At 36.9% G+C, this 20,280-nt stretch overlaps 1 protein-coding gene across 1 annotated transcript in view; it reads right to left on the bottom strand.

Annotated features, from left to right (window-relative positions):
• CNTNAP2 (contactin associated protein 2) overlaps window positions 1-20,280 on the bottom strand; it is a 1,148,354-nt gene that overhangs the window by 787,476 nt on the left and 340,598 nt on the right. Inside the window, exon 2 of the mRNA XM_086615189.1 lies at window positions 1,401-1,511. Within this exon, the coding sequence (XP_086471315.1) occupies window positions 1,401-1,511 (111 nt within the window). The remainder of the gene's footprint in view (window positions 1-1,400; window positions 1,512-20,280) is intronic.

A 20,280-nucleotide genomic window follows, 5' to 3' on the forward strand; every position in this document is an offset into this window, starting at 1 on the left:
ATCTTTGATTAAGATTACAATTAAGCTAAGAGTAAATTCATGGCTTTGCTCCTAAGCTGTTTTTTTTTTTTTTTTCCTGACTCAGAAACAGCACGAACAGTAGTATTAAAAAAACAGGTGGAGAACATGGGCAGCCTGGTCTATAGTTTTGATGCCACAAATTCTGTTTTTAATCTCAAACTGTTCCATCATTTGAGAGTATTTCAGATGTTGTTTACAAACACTCAAAGACAAAAGATTATCACTTTCGTTACAATGTCTTTTGTTTTTTTGAGGAGGCAGAGTACGGTATCTAGGCGGGAGCAACATAGTTCCTGCAGGAGCAGGAAAAATAGAACAGCAATGCAAATAAGCCAACCTTCTCCAAGTCTGGTGGCCATTATTATAGATCTTCAGGACTTACAAGACTGTGGCGCTATAGTCACTTGGTCTCTCTTCTCCCTCCCTGAAGTTAAAGTATTTCTTAATTCTACGTTCGCTAAGTCAATTCATTACAGCTTTGACACGTTTTTTGGGAAGAAGCTAAAATTTTGTTATTGAATCATAACCTAATTCCCCAAGAACATGTGACATTTTAGATTTTAGGACTTTTAGATTGATACTATTTAGAAAACAAAAATCAATAGTATTCAGAATACTAATTTTCTGTTAATCTAAATTTCCATGTTTAGATGTAGCATTCCTGTGAAATTAATTTAGATATCAATATCAAAACTATATATAGAGAGAAATCTAGATATATCAAGGAAATCTATGAAAATTCTTATGGATGAAGGTAAAGATTTGTCTTCAGAACATGACATAAATTTGCCTAGCCCTGAGAATACAGTTAGACCAGGCAGATTATCAAACTTGCTCTTCCAACCACCAAAAGTGAGGTGTTTTTTTTACCTGTGTACAACAGCTCATGGCATTACAGAAACACAGGCAAAAGGCAAAGTTCCTGTGGCGCTAGAAAAAGCTGAACGACAGCAGCCATTGCTAAGGTGGGAAACAAGTTAAATCAACAAAGCAGATCAAAGCTGTTTAGTTTTGCTCCAGCAACAATGACCTTGCAAATGTTCATTTACCTGATGAACACAGCTATGCCCTTTTAACTGAAGTCAATTATACAACCCTATGGTACTACTCCATCGACATCAGGCGCTTGGCCCATGCTGCTACGTGTTATTAGTAGTGTATTTCTCCCTGCAGTGCAATGGAGTGCAATTACTGTCACATACAATGAAAGAGAAATTTATTGCATTTACAAAAACAGCCTGTCAGACAGCTAAAACTTTGTTAAAACAAACATAAGCAATAATGTTATACATAAAAAGCATTTAAAAAAGCATATTGAAAATAACACTCATCTTTTTTTCTTGAAGTATCTGAACGTTAAGGTAGAGAGCGTCCCTTACCTCCTCTCTTGTTTAACTTGGCATACCCTGGCACATAGCTGCTTGTCATAGAAGATGAACTGCTGAAGGAGGAGTGGGGTAATGCTGAAACCAGAGGTTCATCGCACTTTTCTGAAACACAAGGAAACAGATTCACTTCATGCTGTTCATCATTCCTATATATTTTAAGGGGTAATGTGCACTTTATTTTTCTTTTGAGTAATAACACAGCCTTGTTATCCCTGTACATGTGAAATGCATGTGGCTACATCCCAACATTTCAGTAAAAAAAAAAAAAAGGAAATCAAAAAAAGCCAACAAAAAAAACGCAGCCACGCAAAAAGCCCAGCCCCAAACCCACAGGAAAACCCATAAACAAACAAATACAACACACACACATAGGGACGCAGCCTGACATGAGAAAATAAAGACTTCGACAAAGTTAGGACAAAATTAGGTAATATTAGGTAACGGTAATGCCTAACTATGGGCCACTACTCTCCTTAGGGATTTTACAAATGAACAAAAAAGCCTGCCCTGATATATCTGGAATGTTCTTGGTGTCATAAAAATGTAGTGCTAAAGAAAAGTATTAGCATGAAAGCTTCATAAGAAGTAGATAAGATATAAACTTTCAGTTCTGTAATAAAAGTGCTGATAACCTGATATTTTAAAAAACCAAAATAAATTAGGGTACATGAATAAATGCCTATGAATTATCACATATTACCGATTTACTGAAAAAAAATAACCATCTTTTTTTAAAATATAATCTCTATAATCCATTTGAGCACTTCACTTCTATTTTACTCAGTATAAAGAAGATTAACTTGGTATTAGCATCTAAGATGAAAGAAAAACAAAATCAGAATCTTTGCCTTTCTAATGAATAAAAAAAGTTTAAAACAAATCCCCTGCTGTTGTATGAAGTTATGTAAATTAGAATAAAGAGAACTGACTTTTGATTTTTCAAATACTTAGATAGTTAATGTAGTGCCTTTTGTTCTAGTTTTTCCTCAGCTATTTCAGCAGATAGGTGAAATACGTGGGTTAAATTACTCATTCACATTTCAGCTACAACCTACCTCAGCAGGAAAATAAAGGTGACCCACACCAGTCAGCTTGACTAATCTTTAACACCTGCCCTGCCCTAAGTGGAAATGCCCTCAGACTATGTATCTAGAGAGCGTTGGGCTCCCCCTGACAGGCGGCATGCGTAACGCTCAGCCACACCACACGGTTTTGGGACAACGGGAAAACTGTGATTTGGTCCGACTGGATCACACATGGAGACTGAATTAATCCTACCCTCAAAAGAGGAACTTTAAGGGATTGTGAGTGAATCAAGTCATTTATAATGCATGTCTCCTAAAATTTCCAGTCTCATGTAATGAAAAATAAAATGCCTTACAAAGCAATAGAAACTGAAACACAGAACATTAGTTCATGAATCAGTACTTTGACATTCAACAAAATAAATAAGCTTCCTTCACAGATCTCTGAGAGTTTGTTAAGGGAGAAAACAAAATCCATACCAGCATAAAAGCCCAGGCAAGAGTAAAGGGCTTGGAACTGAATTAAAGGACAATCCCGACGACTTTAAAGTTCACTACCACACTATTTAATGATAGAATTTTGACAAGGGAAGATAAATGGTTCATACCATCAAACAGAAGGATTGATTCCCCTCCTCCCTCCTTCCCCTGCTTGGGCTGCAGCCCTACAGCAGGTTTGGTCAGAAGGCTGCAGCTGGATGGGCGCAGGGCCTTCTGCTCGCATCCCACCACCCACGCAGCACACCAGGGCGGCACTGGCCCTCTCTCTAGCAGCAGGGGTACGGCATGGGGCAAGGGTCTACGTTTTAGGAGTTCGAGTGCCAGGCTGCTACTATCTCAGTCAAAGCAGGACAAGGTTAGAGCTTAAGAACAGAAATGAGCGGCAGATCAAAGTACTCGCTAAAATGTCTGCCCTAAATGTCATAATCACAGAAAGGCAGAGTTACTTGACAAAGTTTTTCTCATTAATTTCTTCATTTAGAGTGTATTTTTGGTAGTTCATAAAAGCAGGTTTTCAACTTAAAGGCCGATAGGAAACTGCTCTCACTTCTGCTTCATTATTAGTATTACCTAGCTAGAGATTTGAATTCATTTGTCATTAATTCTGTTGTCTAGGTAAAAGTGGAATAAAACATTTAAAACCAGAACACTTTTTTCTATGCTTTCTCTTACAAGACATTTACTGTTAAGGAAACAATATATCTAATGAGAGCTAATATTGAACATGCACCTTTGTTCGTTTTCCTGTTTTTCTCCCCCCTGCATTTCCTCATCAACTACTTTTAAAAATCAGTCATAAAGAAAAATGAAATTAACCAGCTAGTTACACTGGAGAAGTGGACTTTTTAAAAAGCTTCTACATATGTGTATGCATACATACAGAAATAGAAATATTTATTAACCTATACATACACACAGAGTAAAAGTATGTCTTTTTTCATACATTATGAGTTATGATGTAAAAAAGAAAGACACTATCAGTATCAGGTAAGGCTCCTTGAGAGTCAGCCTACTTTCTGGAACTCCAAGTAAGACACACAGGACTTACTTTATCGAATGCCCAGTGGTAACACCAGAGGAATGGATATGAGGATGTGTACAGAAGCTTTCTGTCATATAGCATATGACTCTGCGTTCCTTCCATATTGATAAAAGCCATTGGATAAAATATATATTTGAGACAGCTTTTTAATGTATTTTTTTAAAGTAAATTGTTGGATTTATAGGATTTTTTCCCCCACCCATAGTTCCATACTAGGATATGGGGGTGAGGTGGGGAGAAAAACCTGCAGATTGATACAAGAGTATTAGGAATAGAAAGATCTAGCTACAAAAATGTTTGCTACTGATGCAATTTGATTAATTACTGAGTAGAACAGGAGACTATTGGTCATAACATTCTAAAAAGACTTGTGAAACAAAAGAGCTATCCTAAATCACAACTAAAATATTTTTAAAAAATGATAAAATGTGAGCAAAACCTTAATTTCAGCAACAACAACAAAAAAAACAAACAAAAACCTGAATTTTAGACTATGTGTTCAGAAACAACATGACAGGTAAAAAAACCCACGTCTCCAAATAGTAGAAGCTCATCAGAACTTCTATGCCTTCATTTATCCCAGTAGCTACTGAGAAAATCTCTTTTTATTTTGACAGCAACTGTATTGTTGCTACTATTGATGAAGCTACTTAAAAAGAAATATGGAAAAACTTATTTGGAAACAGTACTAGCTTCTAAATCATTGTCCCTCTCTATAGCTTGCTTTGTCTCTCTGCTTCACTAATCCATCCTCATGGATTCAAAAGAATAAGACAGAGAAGCCTGACATAGTCCAAAACTGACAATCAAATCCCTTAGGGAGTGTCGCTCTATTTGCCACTGCGGCCACAATTTTTACACACAGTCACGTACGTGCTTCATTTGGCATATATGTGCTTTTGAAGCATTGAGTCTGAACCTCTGCTCTCTTAGAACCATTCTATGATTCCATGATTCTTTCTTAGTTGGATTGGAATTGCCAAACTGAGGACGGGGTGGGGACACGACCCAAAGTTAATAAAGTTTTCCTTCACTGCATTCACTTCCTAGGCTTGTCTTGGGAGACCAGCTAGTAAGCTAAAGAATAAAACTCAAAATACCTCACTTTCTCATTGTTTAAAAAATAAACACACAGTCCTAAATCTGCCTGATCGTTTAGGCTTCAAAATATAGGAAATTCACCATAAATGTGTGCGGATTATACTTCAAACAAATAGATGTTAAAAAAGATATTAAATCTCATCAATAACTCATGACTCTACGTCCAATAGACCAAAAAGTTAAAAGACTGCTTACATAAGCCAATATTTCTAGCCCTGTATGAAAGTTCTACTAAATATATTGCACTATTTAAACTTCTTTCATAACATGAAATGCTGTTATACTATAGATTTAAGAGAAAAAAAAAATCCTTGGGAACCTTTCATTCTTTCAGCAGTTTTAGTTATTTCCTGCAGAATCCAATTTTTTACTTACTAAAACCAGAATCATATATACCTTCCTGTTACTGAGATATAATAGCTTTTCCCATATAAGTCAATGTACTGTGCCCTGTTAATCAATTACAGAGCACACTCTCCTGCCAGCATCCTAGCAGAAAAGAAATAAACTCTCCTCCATACCATTTATCTCAGTGATGTATTAACATCCAAACCAGCTTAGGTCCATTTAAATGTTAACTTCCTGAAGCAAAACCACACTCCCACTCCACTCCATCCTGTTCAGATGGAAAGAACTGATAACCATGTCATAGGTATGATGACAATTGCAACTCTGACTTTCCTATTCAGAAAGAAATGGCAGTACATTTCCATCTGAAACAAGTTTCCTTGAGATTCAAATATCTAGAACAATAGAATAAAGCTCACCTAATGCTGTTAAACACAAATGCAAAACCTCTGCAATCGACAAGCTTCAAATTCCTCAAAACCTGAACATTATGGAGGGGAAGGACCACTATGCTCTTGCAGTGTTCTTACATGCTTTCTCAGGCACCTGGCTATTGGAAGCAAGAAACCAGGCGAGATGGATCTTTTGTCCTACCAAGTGCAGGCTCTCATGCGTTCTGGTCTTCACGCTCAACAAAACCTTACAGTCTATTTACAGTTTATTTATATAGTCTACCCATCAGGCTGGATAGACTATAAAAGGACTATCTTCTACTTTGCCTGCAATTGCTTTAATTCCCACTTAGTTAGCCCATAAACTGTTTGAGGAATAGGGACCAGACTATTTGAAAGGATAAGACTTGACTGTAGCACAACGCAGACCATATATGCATAAACTCTTGATTTATCAACCCTGGAGGTTGTTAAAGCTTAATCCTCACTATACCGGTGACTTAAAAATGATTTTTTTTTGGTGGGCAGAGTGAAAAACCTCAATGCTTCGCTTCAGAGAAGCCTGTTCAAATGCTTAACATCCTGATCAATAAACAGGTCACCTGTAAGGTTGCTGACATGTCTTATCAAAGCAGTCTGAGTAGATGAAAAAGACAATCTGCAGTTCATCTGTATCTTCTTGACACTGATACCTAGCAGTAGGTTAGAATGCATACAGCTATACATTTAGAAATGTTAAGAGATGGGAACAGTCTACATTTATTGTCACAGTTGATTTTTATTAATAATTTGAAGCTGCACTGGAAGATCTCTCAGAAGCTCTTGCAAAGATTCTGTTAGCTAAGTAAAAAGAGAGCTAAGATGTGTACAGTACTTCCAAAAAAGAAAAATGTTTGGATACTGATAAACAGCACCCATCATGGATAAGTGACTGTAAAAAGAATAATTTGAAGAACAAAGGCTTTTCCATCATTATGGTCAAGTGTGCGCTGAGGAACAGACCTTTACAAAAAAAACACCAAACTCCAAATCCACAAATTCACCCCTCCTTCAAAATCTTCAGTGATGATGTCCCATCAAATTATAACCCATTATCATAATTTTGCTGTAGGATACTAGCTGTAAGACATAAACATGCTGACAATAGCCACTTTGATAAGAAAAAAAGCACCATATGTGTATGTCAGAAATTAAGAACTCAAAAGCTGATCAACTTAGTTGCAAAAAGGCAAATGACTGCAATATCAATACTGTATTACAAGTCTGAAATAGTCATAATTAATTGTTAGCAGAAAACGAAACGAGTCAATCTGAAGCAGCATTAAAAAAACATCTCAGCCAAGAAATACACAAAGCCACAGCTTTCTGACCAAGAAAAATCCTTAACTGTTTCACTTTTAAAAACATTTTCACTGTACAAGTAGGACACTCACAATACAAAACCCAAAATCTTAATTATTACCAGCATATCCAATTAATTAATTATAAAAAAAAATCCCTGTCAAGTTTAAGGAAAAAGAAATTTAAAACAACTGTTAATCCTTATTGCAATGCAAAAGGTTCCTGTTTTAAAATATTAATCCTAATGTAAATGTTGGGGAGCAAAGGAGAGAATCCCATCATCTGGGTTTAATTTGTACTGTGTGCTAAATTCTAGTTATCCTAAACACATTTTTCTCCCCCAATTTGAACACGTAGAGTTATTTCTCTGTAGTGTGCTGAGGAAAAAGGATAAGCCACCAAGCACTTGTGAAAAGCAGTCAGGAGATTGCAAGGGCACTCTGGAACATGGATAAATACATATGGGAATTGGCGTATCTCCAATGACAAACAGTAAGAATATTAATGTGGCTGGTTTGGATCGCAGTGTATCGGTACGCTATGACAGCCTCACTTCTCACATTGCACAGGCAGGTTTTACAATCTGAAATGAATGCTAGAATCTACCGTGTTTAATTCACAAGACACAGTCGCCCTAAAGAACAGGAATAAACAAACATGAGTTGCTAGAACATTTTACACATTGTTTCAAATGAACTTTTAAAGTGATGCTAACTGAAAAGCAAGAGATGCTACAAAGCAGCTCACAGTCAATGGTAACCCTTTGGAAAAAAAAAAAAAATCAAACTTAGAAGCATGTGTTATTGAGGAGAGCCTATCACCAGTTTAACTTCAATGACAAGAAAAGCAACCTTGACCCTGCGCCACAAGCCTTTTGCTCAGTATCATAAACCTCTAGCTAAACCTCCTACCATGTGGGAGGGGAACACTGGTGGAGAAGCCCTATTCTTAGTCCGTAGAAAGCCCACCGATGAAAACAACAAATATTGATGGGAATGGCTGGCAAATGCCAGGCAAGGCACGCCTGAAGTCAAATCAGCAAGAAATCAGTAAAGAGCTTGTCAAGGAAGACCTTCTCTAATGGAGAAAGGAAATACTTGCCTTGAGGTGTACCTGCCAATTGTAATAGCCACTGGTACATTTGGAGTAGTTCGACAACATTTTGCCTTATGCTTGTTCTGTTGTGCTTTTCTTGACAGTGGGAGATAATTAAAAAAAAAAAAAAATCCACCATATCACCATATGCTCTTTTTTTTTTTTTTTTCCTCTTGGACTTTTTTTTGGTTTGCTTTATTTTTTAGGATAAAAAGCTAACTTCTCTCCCCAGCAAGTTTATTGGACTGCTTTATCAACCAGATAGGAATGATGATTGGCAGAGTGGAAACTTCATTTTTCACTCTCTTCTGTCCCACCTTCTGTCCCAAGTGGGACTCATTTTGTACCATGCTTACACTAGAAGGGTAATGAAAAATCTACCCGCTTTCTGAATACCTGAAGCCACAACAGAGCTGTCCACACGCCACCTGTGCAAACAGGGTAGTACTTTGCACACACAACAGTTACTTTCCCAATAACTGTTCCCATTTGCATGTATGAAAGTCAAAGCAAGTCTTACGTAAGCCTCATTTGGCTTCTGGTTTGCTGTTTCTACTGGCCTCCATTTCTCTGGTCTTTTATTTCTCGCTGTGTTTTTGTGAGCCTAGTGCTCTTTCCCTGTTGCAGGAGTCTGCAGCTTCCCCACATGACTGACACTTCACAAGACAGCCTTGACAGACTGCTAGGGAGCCAAGTTCACATTCAGCTTCATGAGCCGATGAGTCCAAGTGTAACTGAAGCTTTTCTGTAAATATCTCTGGAGCTCAGCTGTAATCTAAAAGATTAGAGCAGCTCATATTGATCGCCTGGGATGTTTCATATTCCACTTCAAGTTGCATACCATCAATAGAGATAACACATTGTTGCTCAAAAGGGTGGCTTCTGCTGAAAGGGAAGAAAACATAGCAGGTGTTTTTCACCCTCCAAGGTGAAGCCATAAATTACATGAATTTAGTGGTCTCCACACAGCCCTTACTGTTCAAGGTTACTCGTTCTGAGGTTTATTTCAAGCCTTTCTATAGATCTCTGTAAAAAAAAAGAACAAGTCTCAGGCAATGTTTTTTATGGTGGTTACTTTGTTCACAGCGGAGCACAAGCAGTTTGGTCTGTTACTTTGTTCTGGTTCCTACTCAGAAATTAGACTTTGGGCACCACTGGGTGCGTCACCAGGGCCACATCTCTAAAAATGAATTTGGGTGCTCAAAGACAGATAGCACTTCACGAGATTTCTCCAAAGTATCATTTTACCTGAACTTTGTTTCTGATACCTATTGACTAGTTTTCAGCCAAAGTTTAAGCCAAAGCCTTACTAATAAAAAAGGTCATAGTATGGCTACATGTTTCGACTCCTATAAATTAATGCCCTATTCCATCTATGGACCAGGTTATTAATAAATATGAATCATAGAAGGGTTTGGGTTGGAAGGGACCTCCAAGATCATCTAGTTCCAACCCCCTGCCATGGGTAGGGAAACCCTCCACTACACCAGGTTTCCCAAAGCCTCATCCAACCTGGCCTTGAACACTTCCAGGGATGGGGCACCTACAACTTCTCTGGACAACCTGGTCCAGTGCCTCACCACCCTCTGAGTGAAAAATTTCTTCCTTATATCTAATCTAAATCTGCCCTCTTGCAGTTTAAAGCCATTGCCCCTTGTCCTATCACTACACGCCCTTGTAAAAAGTCCCTCTCCAGCTTTCCTGTAGGTCTCCTTTAAGTACTGGAAGGCTGCTATAAGATCACCCCGGAGCCTTCCCTTCTGCAGGCTGAAAGAAAACTTTCTTGTTTTCAGGATTTATCAATAAATATTTGTAAGCACTCCTGGGAAACATTGGATAATGTAATATACACATTGTATATGTAATATCATAATAGCACAAATGTGCAACGTATTACGTGACTGCTATCAGACACTGCTGGCTGTGCTGCCTTTCATCAACCGGCGTACAACATGTTCCACAGTACTCTCCATACTTCTGTCTTTAACTACGGAAAGTGAGGAAAGGTTTAAAGTAAACATCATTAATTACTGTGATCTACATTTTAACCAGAGAGATTAGGATTTTTTTTTTTTTAACTAAATTATTCAGTTTGGAATCAGTACAAGTATAAAGGTTTCTTGAAATTCAGGTTTATCAAAAATTCAACATTTTCCAATGGAAAAATAGAAAACTTTGGCCAAAATTTGTGCACCTCAGTTATTCGGGAAAGGGTCAATATTTTAAAATCTGAATTTACAAAAATGTTTTTTTTTCTTCATTATTTTATATTTGGAAAGAACAGGAGCTCTTAAAGTTAAACTTATGACTTATTTTATTGATTATTACCATTCAATTTTGAATTATTTAAAACATGAATGCATTCTTTTCATTGTCCCTAAGCTGTATCTAGAGGAAGGTTTTGCAGAGTTTTGGCTCATTGGTTGGTTTTAGGATGTGGGTTGGGTTTTTTTCTGTTTGTTTTTTTGTTGTTTGTTTTGTTTTGTTTTGTTTTTAACTGCAAAACAGTGGACAGAGGAAGCTTTTACACCACTTTAAACCAAAAATACATCTAGATTGCTTTTGGTTCACTTTAGAGTCTTCAGAGCATTCCACAGCCCCTTAAGAACTTAGCAAATGGTCACAGCGTTACACTACTGTGCCTTTTATGAACAAATTTATAAACTACTTTGCACCCTACGCAACTGAAAAAGTTGTATGAGAAGTCTGCCATCTTATTTGCTCAGTTTTAAAAAGAAAAAAAAAACCGCTTAGATCAATTTGATCTGGAATACTTGGAAGTATTCCACTTCGATTTCATTGAACTGTCCTTAGCACATAAGCAATAATAGGCTATCAACTCTATGCAAAGTAAAATTCATAAATATTTTCGTATTTTTGCATATCTAATCCACAGATATCTCTTCAGTTTTCAGCCTTCTGACACATAAATACACTTCTTCACCTTTTCACTACTGGAAATACCTGAATGTATTAGAGGATGTTACAGCAAACAAAGTTCCTTCTTAAGTATCTTTGCAGGTAGGCACGATTTTTCACAGGCTGGTACGTATCTGAATTATGTATGAAGAAGCCTGGAGTCATCACAAAAAGCTTTAGAGGGCAGAGGAACACACAAGGCTGGAGGAGAGAGCACTGAAAATCTGCACAATTTATCTTGTCAAGTCTCATTTAGCTTAAAATACATTTAATAATGCCAGTTACCTAGCCTATATTCTTCCTCAGTTGACCTTTTATCAATAAGTATCTTTTGTTTGTTTGACGTCAGTGGGGTGTTTTTGTTGGTTTGATTTGTTTGTTTTTCAGGACTCAGGGATAAGGCAGTAATGCATGATAACTAGTTACCTGTACAACATTTTTACCAATCAGTTTAACTTTTCCTCACCTCTTTCGCAAGTTTCCATCTTTAAAATTAAGCTTTTATCTTTACTGTAAAAAAAAAAAAATAAATCATTTTTTCCTCATGATACATACTTATCTCAATGGTCCCTTTACTTTCAGCACTTTTATATCAACATAAATCTTCTGAACTCAGATCTTTTATTCAAGATTTAACATAATTTAAGTAAGATCAAAACAGCCATAAGGGACTTGAAAATTGCTGGGTGCTTGAATACAAAAGCACAGCCACAGAAAGCCAAATATTAACCCTCACAATAATACAGCACAGGTAGATAATAAAATTATTTTAAACTTGGTGTATAGAACCTACCAGTATGGACATCAAATCGTTTCACACAATGAAGGAAGTTACCCTCATAAGTGATAATATTTTTATCTACCCACTTACAGATTGGTTAAGATACATAACAGAAGTCTCATAATAACGTTAACTCAGAATAAAAGCTGCAGATTGCTGTCTGAATGCTTTTTATACTAGAAAACTACCTTTTCAATACAATAGCGAGGGAGGAAACTCTGCTTCTACCAGACAGATGAAATATTTAATACCATGAAGCACGCAAAGCACATTCCACATTTGGTTAGATGAGAAAAACCAGAAATTAACAGGGTATGCAAAACGCAGCAGAGAATTGTTTCTCAATTTGCGCAGCAGAAAGTAAACACCACTTAGGCTTAAACTCTGTGTTGTTTTCCAAAGGCATTACTAATTCCGTGTTTGTGCATTGTAGTTTATTTTCTTCTCCCCTTTGGAGAAAACAGATATGTCATATTTACAGCAGAAGCTATCAGTCGGCTGTTTATCAATTGCCTACTGTTAGAAGTGATGATAAAAGCAAAACCCAAAAGGATCACGATCTATGAATTAAACTGTATAATACTGACAAATTATCTTTTTTTGAGAGGAAAAGACAAATAAGGCCTAACCTGGGTTTCCTTCCTCTTCTACTTGAAGTTTTTATTCCCCTCCAATCAAGTATAAAAAGTGTGCTTTCTCCATTTCTATCACTAAAGCATAGGAAGATTAGCTCTGATTGCATTTTGCAAACTTTTTTGTTAAAGAGCACTCTGTCATGTTTCCAAAGAAGTATCGAGTGACAATATATACTAAATTGTCATAATACATTGATTTCATCCAAATTAGCAACAAGATTTGTTGATAACACGATATGTTGATATGTTCCTGAAAAGATATTTTAGTAGGTGAAAGAAGAAATACTTTTGATCTTTCCCTTTACTGTTGCATTAGGCTAGGGTATATATGGCATACATTTAACATCATGTTGGTCTTGATTTGATTCCTACCCCCCCCCCCCAAAAAAAAAGATAAATTTGCAGAATTTGCTGGTATCATTCTCTTTTTTCTTTAGGGCCAAAATCTTATGCAAATTTTGATTAATAGAACTGTCGGTAGGAGAGGAAAAACAACATCATTGTAAAAGAAACTGAGGAAAATTGGATAACAGGAAAATGTGAACATAGTTTAGATTTTGGAACTTATCTCTGTATTGCAGATTGAAAAGAGCAAGCTGTGTTACAACCAACCTGTGAGATGCAGAGGCTTGTTATACATACTGGGAAACTCAAACCAATTATGCAGCATGGCTTTGGCTTTTGACACTAACGGCCCAAATCTCTCACACTAATACCTTGAAGAAATGATACGTAAATCAGAGCAGACTAACAAATGTTTTCACGTATTGGTATAAAATCTGCAAGTTGATTCCACTAAGTGTTCAGCATCCTTAAGCACACTGGCACAACAACATGAGGAACAAGTCAGTTTAGGGCAGTAGCTTCATAGAACACACATTTTGTGGATACATTTTACCTTATTCCCCAAGGTCTGAAAGTACCTAGCGTTTTAATTATTAAAGATAGAGTCTTTATTTATTTCCCTAGAGGGTAAAAGAAATATCACACATCTATGATAAGAACAGATCAAGATTTGCCTAAATTTGTATATCTGAAGCTGAACAGAACATTTTTCTCTGTGATGGACTTGGAAGTTGGAAAGAGAAGAATATTTAACTCACAGGTGTGAAGTATTTGTAGGACTCCTGTTGCTGACACAGTGCAGGGCAACCAGCACCACAAGCAAACTCTTGCCAATCTGCTTCAATTCACACATTTCTAAAAGCAGTAAAACTTGAGAGTAAAGTCAATGTTTAAACTAAGTCATTTAATTTCATCAGAAGAAAATAGCGAATATTTCTCAATACCCATATGAATGATAGGTCAGCCCTTTTTTTAATGGAGGACAGCTAAAGAGAGAAGTATCAGTCAAAAAAGCAATCTCCAGTTTTGAGATGCCAACCAGTTTTCAATTCCATAAAATGTGGTGTGCCCAAACCCTGGCTGTTAGTTCTACATTCACTGAAGAGAATGAGATCTTGGGTGAGGGGGAGGATGCAGGGAGAAAGAAAAAAAAAAAACACCTTATGATGTTTTTTTCATTACTATGAGGAGACACAGATTTGGACTGCTGCAAGTCCTTCTATGCTCTTTTTAAAAGGAAATGAAATTCTGATGCAAGGAAAGTTAATAATCAGCTTTTATTAATCCTTAGCATGAACACAACAAGCAATATCAAACAATTGCTCAGCCAGATGCTGAATTCAAACAATTTTAGGTGTGTCTAAGTGCCAGTTTGTGCACTTGATCAGGAAAATACATATCCGAATTTTAAAATAGCTCAGACTTTATTCTGAAAAAGTAATTATATTAATTTAGTCTTCATTATTTCCCGTCTGTCCAATAGGTAAATGACATGTGAGATTCATCTAGAGGTAGAATTTTACAAAGCAAGTTACCATGTGTTCTGTTTCTTATTTGGTATTTGTTCTTTTATTTTCAAGGAAGAAAAAGTAGTCAGAGGTGTAACACTGGTGAATGATTTTTATCATTTGGTTTGAAGGAGACATAAGAGATGACAAGCAATCATTGTATAGTGGTGTCTGGGTTTTAGTTTGTGTTAATGGGGTGACATCTAATAAAAAATGCACAGCAACATCCACTGATGTTTCACTGAATACCTGAGCAAGTCATGATGCTAAATAAAACATCAAGATAAGCACAACAGACACAGAAAGCCCCAATATTTTGTTTCACAGTGTGCTCCACGCTCCTCTTATTTTAGACTTTCTGGTTGTTTCCTCTGTTGATGCACAACTACTGTGACAAAAGGCTTCTCTCATAGGCTGCTCTGTCCTAAGAGCATCACAGGAGAGGTACCAGAGAATAGGTCCCTAAAATACATAAAGTACATTGCGACTAAATAAACTTTGTTTCTTGCTCCTCAAAACAAAAAATGTGTTTGCATTCTCCTGGACAAGACAAACAGACTGTACTGACATTTCCAAAGAGATACTTAACTGAAAAGTAATTTCTGACCACCCTATAAGGTGCAAGTCAAAGGACTTTGACCGCCTGCATCGATCAGTGTTGCTGATTCAGATCTTAATGGTTCTGTCATACTAGTAGAGACTGAGGAGAAAGGATGGAAGGAGGGTGCTGCACTATGCCTACACTTAGTCTTTGCATTGCCCCAGGTAAAATTCACCTGCTTTTGGAAGGAACTAAGCAATCTCAAACAAACCAGCTTTGCCATCCACAGTAAAACAGCTTTGGCCACACTCATGCTTTGTGGAAGGATGCCTGAGAATCAATGGACATGTGAACAATCCAGCCTTTCCTGGGAGCACGTGCCTGGATGCAGAATGGGAATTTGACACCATGATGACATTGCTTCCGGGATGCAACCAATCATACTAAGGGGTGGTCTATTGTTTGTATTGTAACCAATCATAGACTGCCAAGTCTTGTTTAGAAAGCTATAAAGCACGCTGAGTGTAGACAAATCAAGGTTCACTTGTTTGATCACATTGATCGTGTCAGGTGTCCTCACTCATCTCCCGCAATGCTTGTCTGGTGCATTACTGTGATGAGAGAAGGAAAGCTTCTGTGAGAAACAGGGCAGAAGAAAAGACCGAGTAGGAAACCCAGTTCTGGACTCAATAAGGATCAAAATAAAATTTAAAAGGGCTTAATCAAGTGGAGGGTTAGTGTACCAGTGTTCCCTTTTGCTGTTAAGGCTAGTTATAACAACTCCAGGTAGCTTCACATGCTCCCAAAGACTAGTTTGTTGTTTTATCGGATTTTTTTTTTCTTTTTGGTTGGTTGTTTTTTTATTATTATTATTTTTATTCTACTTTATTTTGGTTTGTTTTTTTACTTTTTAAATAGCAGCTAATGTCATTGCAATAGCCCAAGATCTGTTTCCTTTTTCACATTTCTTTTTGTCTCATCAGAAACTCTTGATTTAGGAATACTCACTAAAGAGAATAGTAGTGTAATTCATTGTCTTAAAAGCTGGCTGGGAAGATGCTATATGAATGGTTTTGTAAGACAGATTTTTAGATAGGATATGTCACTGCATTTCTCTCACTGATTTAAATTGCCAGACCTATCTTATTTTAATGTGCTATGGAAATCCAAGCCAATATGTTTTACAATGGCCTTAGCTGCCCAGCTTATCCTTCTGCTCATGTAGCATTTTTTGAATATAAATTGTTGGGTTTTTTCTAATTATCAAATGCAAATGGTCTTGACAATAGGACTGCCTATTATTGTACCCTCATTGTCATGCACGTACATGCATGGGTACTACTAAGGCATTTTTAAGGCCAAAAGTACTTGGTAATTATGCTTAGTAAAACCTTATTATTACTACACGTTTAACATGTCAACCAAGGAAAACAGCACAGTTAAAGTAGCATATCTGTAAAATGAAGGTGACTTATAATTATAGCCCATTCCCTCCAATTTTAATCAGATATCTGAATACTAAGTTCCAAACATCACAGTTTGCTACCTTTGTCTGGATCATGAATTCCCATTATGTTCAAAATGAAGAATGTCTGTTGTATATATGTACAAAAATCTGTATACATACATATATACAGCAATGCAGCATCATCCAATGGACTTCCCAGTTGTACCAGCTGCAGTTGCTGAGGTCTTGGCAGGGAGGCTGCTGGCTCTGTGGCCAGCAAAAAATTGGCAAAACACTGCCCAGCAGTGAGAAGCGAGGGAAAAAGTGAGAGAAACAGCCCTACAAGCCTCAAGGGGAGAGTGGGAGGAGGGGAAGAAGGGGCTCCAGCTGCCCCTCCAGCAGAAATGCCCCTGTAAAGCCTCCACCAGAGCAGGTGGGTATCTCCTGGGGGAGCTGCATCCTGTGAAGAGCCCACACTGGAGCAGGAGAAAAACATGAGAGGCCGGGGTGGCAGAGAGGAGCCATCGTGTCCTGACCACATCCCCCCTGTGCTGCTCGGGTGTAGGAGGTAGAGGATCTGGGAGTGAAGAATTGAAGTTGAGCCTGGGGAAAAAAAAGGAGCTGAGGTCACGGGGAAGTGTTTTAGTTTTTTTTTGTGTTTGTTTTGCACCATCCAACTCTATTTTTTTGGCAAAAAATTAAATTAATTTTCCCCAAGTCATATCTATTTTGCCCATGAGGTAATTAGCAAGTCATCTCCCTGTCTTTATCTTGACCCACGAGTTTGAGCACATTCATCTTATTTTCTCCCTTGTCCTACTGAGGAGAGGAGTGAGGGAGTAGCTGGGTGGGGGTGTCTGGCAGCTGGCCAGGGTCAACCCACCAGACCACTTAACAATCAAATATCAGAGAGCTTATCAGAGTGTTGACTTTATGTTGCTTGTCAGAGACAGCACACAAGTTCATGCCAATAATGTTGACTAAACTGAGTATAAAAGCATTAATTTTTTTTTTTTTACAAATCTATTCAAGGGCATGTAAACAAGACCAAATTAATTTGTAAAATTAATTCTTTGTAGTCAGCTTTCTACTTCAAGTTTCAACTCTCTGTCTTCAGTACAATGCTCACACACAGAACAAAGCTGGGAAGGTCTATCTCTCATCTATCTTGACACAGCCTCTTGGGGTCCCATTGGAATGAAACGTGGAATTCAGATAGCATTCCTCCTCCATAAAAGAAATTAGAAGATACCAAAGGAACCTAATTGTGCTGTCCTTTCAGTAAGCAACATTGACACTGCTTGAGTCTAGCTCAGTCCCTGTCTAAAGAGCACAGAGGAGCTGACTGAATAGCTGAGTGTTGGGAGAGGAAAAACACCTCAGAGAAGCCAGGAAAATCTTTTACTTGCCTTCTCTAGACAGCAATTCTTCAAGTTTCAACTGGGGCTGTGAATCCAGGACCCAGCACCATTTGCTGAGACCAATAGCTGAATTGGAGGATTCACTATTCTTTTCTCTGGCAAGCTACTTGTAATGTGAACCTGTGAGTATGACAACTATCATGAATTCACTCATTATTCTACATTTCAAGCAACCATTTTAAATTGCTCTGCCTGGGATATATGCATCAGCAGCAACAATATACTTTCATCAAAGTATTATGATTTATCTTCACATCTGCATATTCAACAGTGTGCTGGGAACTTTAAGTACATTGAGTTGTCAATCACCATAAACACAGCGATAACGCTGCTTTGCAACAAGACAGTCTCATATTTAGGCCTCTAACAAGATTTGGAAGTTTTCATCAAACTTCAAATAACCTACGCAATGCTCTGAAGACAGTGTGCTTTGTCCTTTTACAGAGAGTAGATTACTTCATTACTTCTTATCCAGAATTACTCCGGGTAAAGATCACCAAAAAGCTCGAAGCAAAAAGTAAGACTATTCAATGCTTTCATTTGATTATGAATGAAGGATATCCAGTCAGAAAAAGGAAAACCTGCTGTAATGCAATTTCTAAGACCATATGTCATGTAAAATGGTGCCTTTCAAGCTTCTTTTTTCTAACCCATTTCTGAATCCATAAACGATTAATGAAGCCATGTGCAATCAGGTATGTATAATTAAGATCTTTAGTTCTCCCTAAAAATTATATCAGAAGGTGTTGAAAACAAATGCGAAATAATCAGTATAAATGAAATCCGAGTTTAAAGGACAACTGTGGGGGGCGGGGGAGGAGGTTACACTTATTTATGTTATGAACCTCTGATTTTACTCAATAAATTCCCTTCGAATTTAATAAACTGAATTTGTATTTATTATTAGCTCCCTGAATTTAAAAAAAAAAAATCCACAGTAAAAAAAGAGAGAAAACCAAATACTTCTCACTTGTGTTCATTTTGTTCTCAGGATAAATTTCATTAAGCTACCCTTAATTTAATTTATGAAGTTAAGTTTTATGTTCGATGCATTTTGCAGGATAGTAGGCTGAATGTGTGAAGAATTAATTTTCTCTTATAAATGAATGAACAAGATTGGAGAAAGATAAAATGAGTGACTAAGTGATTGCAGTTAACCAAAAAGTTCCATTTTGCTCCCTTACGGAGAATGATGGAATATCATTTTATTGAACTCCATTATCCTAATGAGAAGATATTCTATGCTTGATCTTAGCCAAAAGGCCAGAGAAGATATTTTAATGACTTCCTGCTTCTGCTTAATAGGGAGATTTCATAATTACTGAAATTACATCTGTTTGATTAATGAGCCTTTTCCAGCATCCATGCATCTTCTTTCAGTTTGGTTGACAACCTACACTGGAAGCACATACACATACACATAGGTGCTTTTCATCCTGTACATGCACACAAGTAAAACATGGTTGAGAAAAAAATAAGGAGGACCGCAAATAGTACAGCATTTTCATTATTATAAGCAAAAGTTTGCAATTTTCCCCCTCCATTTCTGTTGTTATACAGAATTTTGCAATGAATATGTAAGTAAAACTTGCAGTGAATTTTATGCCCCGTTTTATGGGGATCTTAGTATGGCTTGCAATCAAATAGGAAAAAAGTCAACACAGTAAATACACAAAGGAACACTGATGTTTTGTTATTATAAATGTGATTTGCACACCTAACATCCACTTAAGAAAAAGACTGCATTTATTCTCAAGTTGGTTTTCATGTGTTGCTCAAAGAATATGAAATTGTGACATGCCTTATGCCAAAATTCCCAAGAGGAATTTCAATTTTTATGCCGACTGTGTAATACTTGGAAATCATAAATGAAGAGCTATTAATTAACCCTCATGCTTAGAGGTCTCATGTGTAATATTAGGAAAAACAGATTAAAAAAAATCCTGAAAACAGTACAAAAAACTCCTTCAGGACTGATAGAAATTTCCACAGGCAAGAAGTTAGAGATGAATGTTTGCTAAATAACTATGAACATAAACAGTACCTTATTTCAGATAGAAGAAGATGGTATGCTCCTATCTGAATAGCTGATATAGAGATATTTTCTATTATTTACATAATGAAAGAAGGTCTTGCCCCACTATTGCATTATCCTGACCTGAAATCTAAGTTCATCAAGAGAGTTCTCTGCTGCAAATGTCCAACCATTCCCAAAACTCTGAGTGTTCGTAAGTTTTACTGAACCAGCTGCTAATTCTTTATTATAGATATTTTAAAGAAAAAAGCCTCTGGTTTTCAAACAAAAATATTGATTTAAAATCTATTGATATGTGGTATTTTACTTTATTATTAAGTAATGCACACTGAATTACCTTTCGTATTATGGTAGCACAATAATTCGCTATGTGATATCTGTTTTTTCTACTTGC

Source organism: Tauraco erythrolophus, chromosome 7 (assembly GCF_009769465.1).
Source record: "Tauraco erythrolophus isolate bTauEry1 chromosome 7, bTauEry1.pri, whole genome shotgun sequence".
In the NCBI taxonomy this organism is placed as follows: Eukaryota; Metazoa; Chordata; class Aves; order Musophagiformes; family Musophagidae; genus Tauraco; species Tauraco erythrolophus.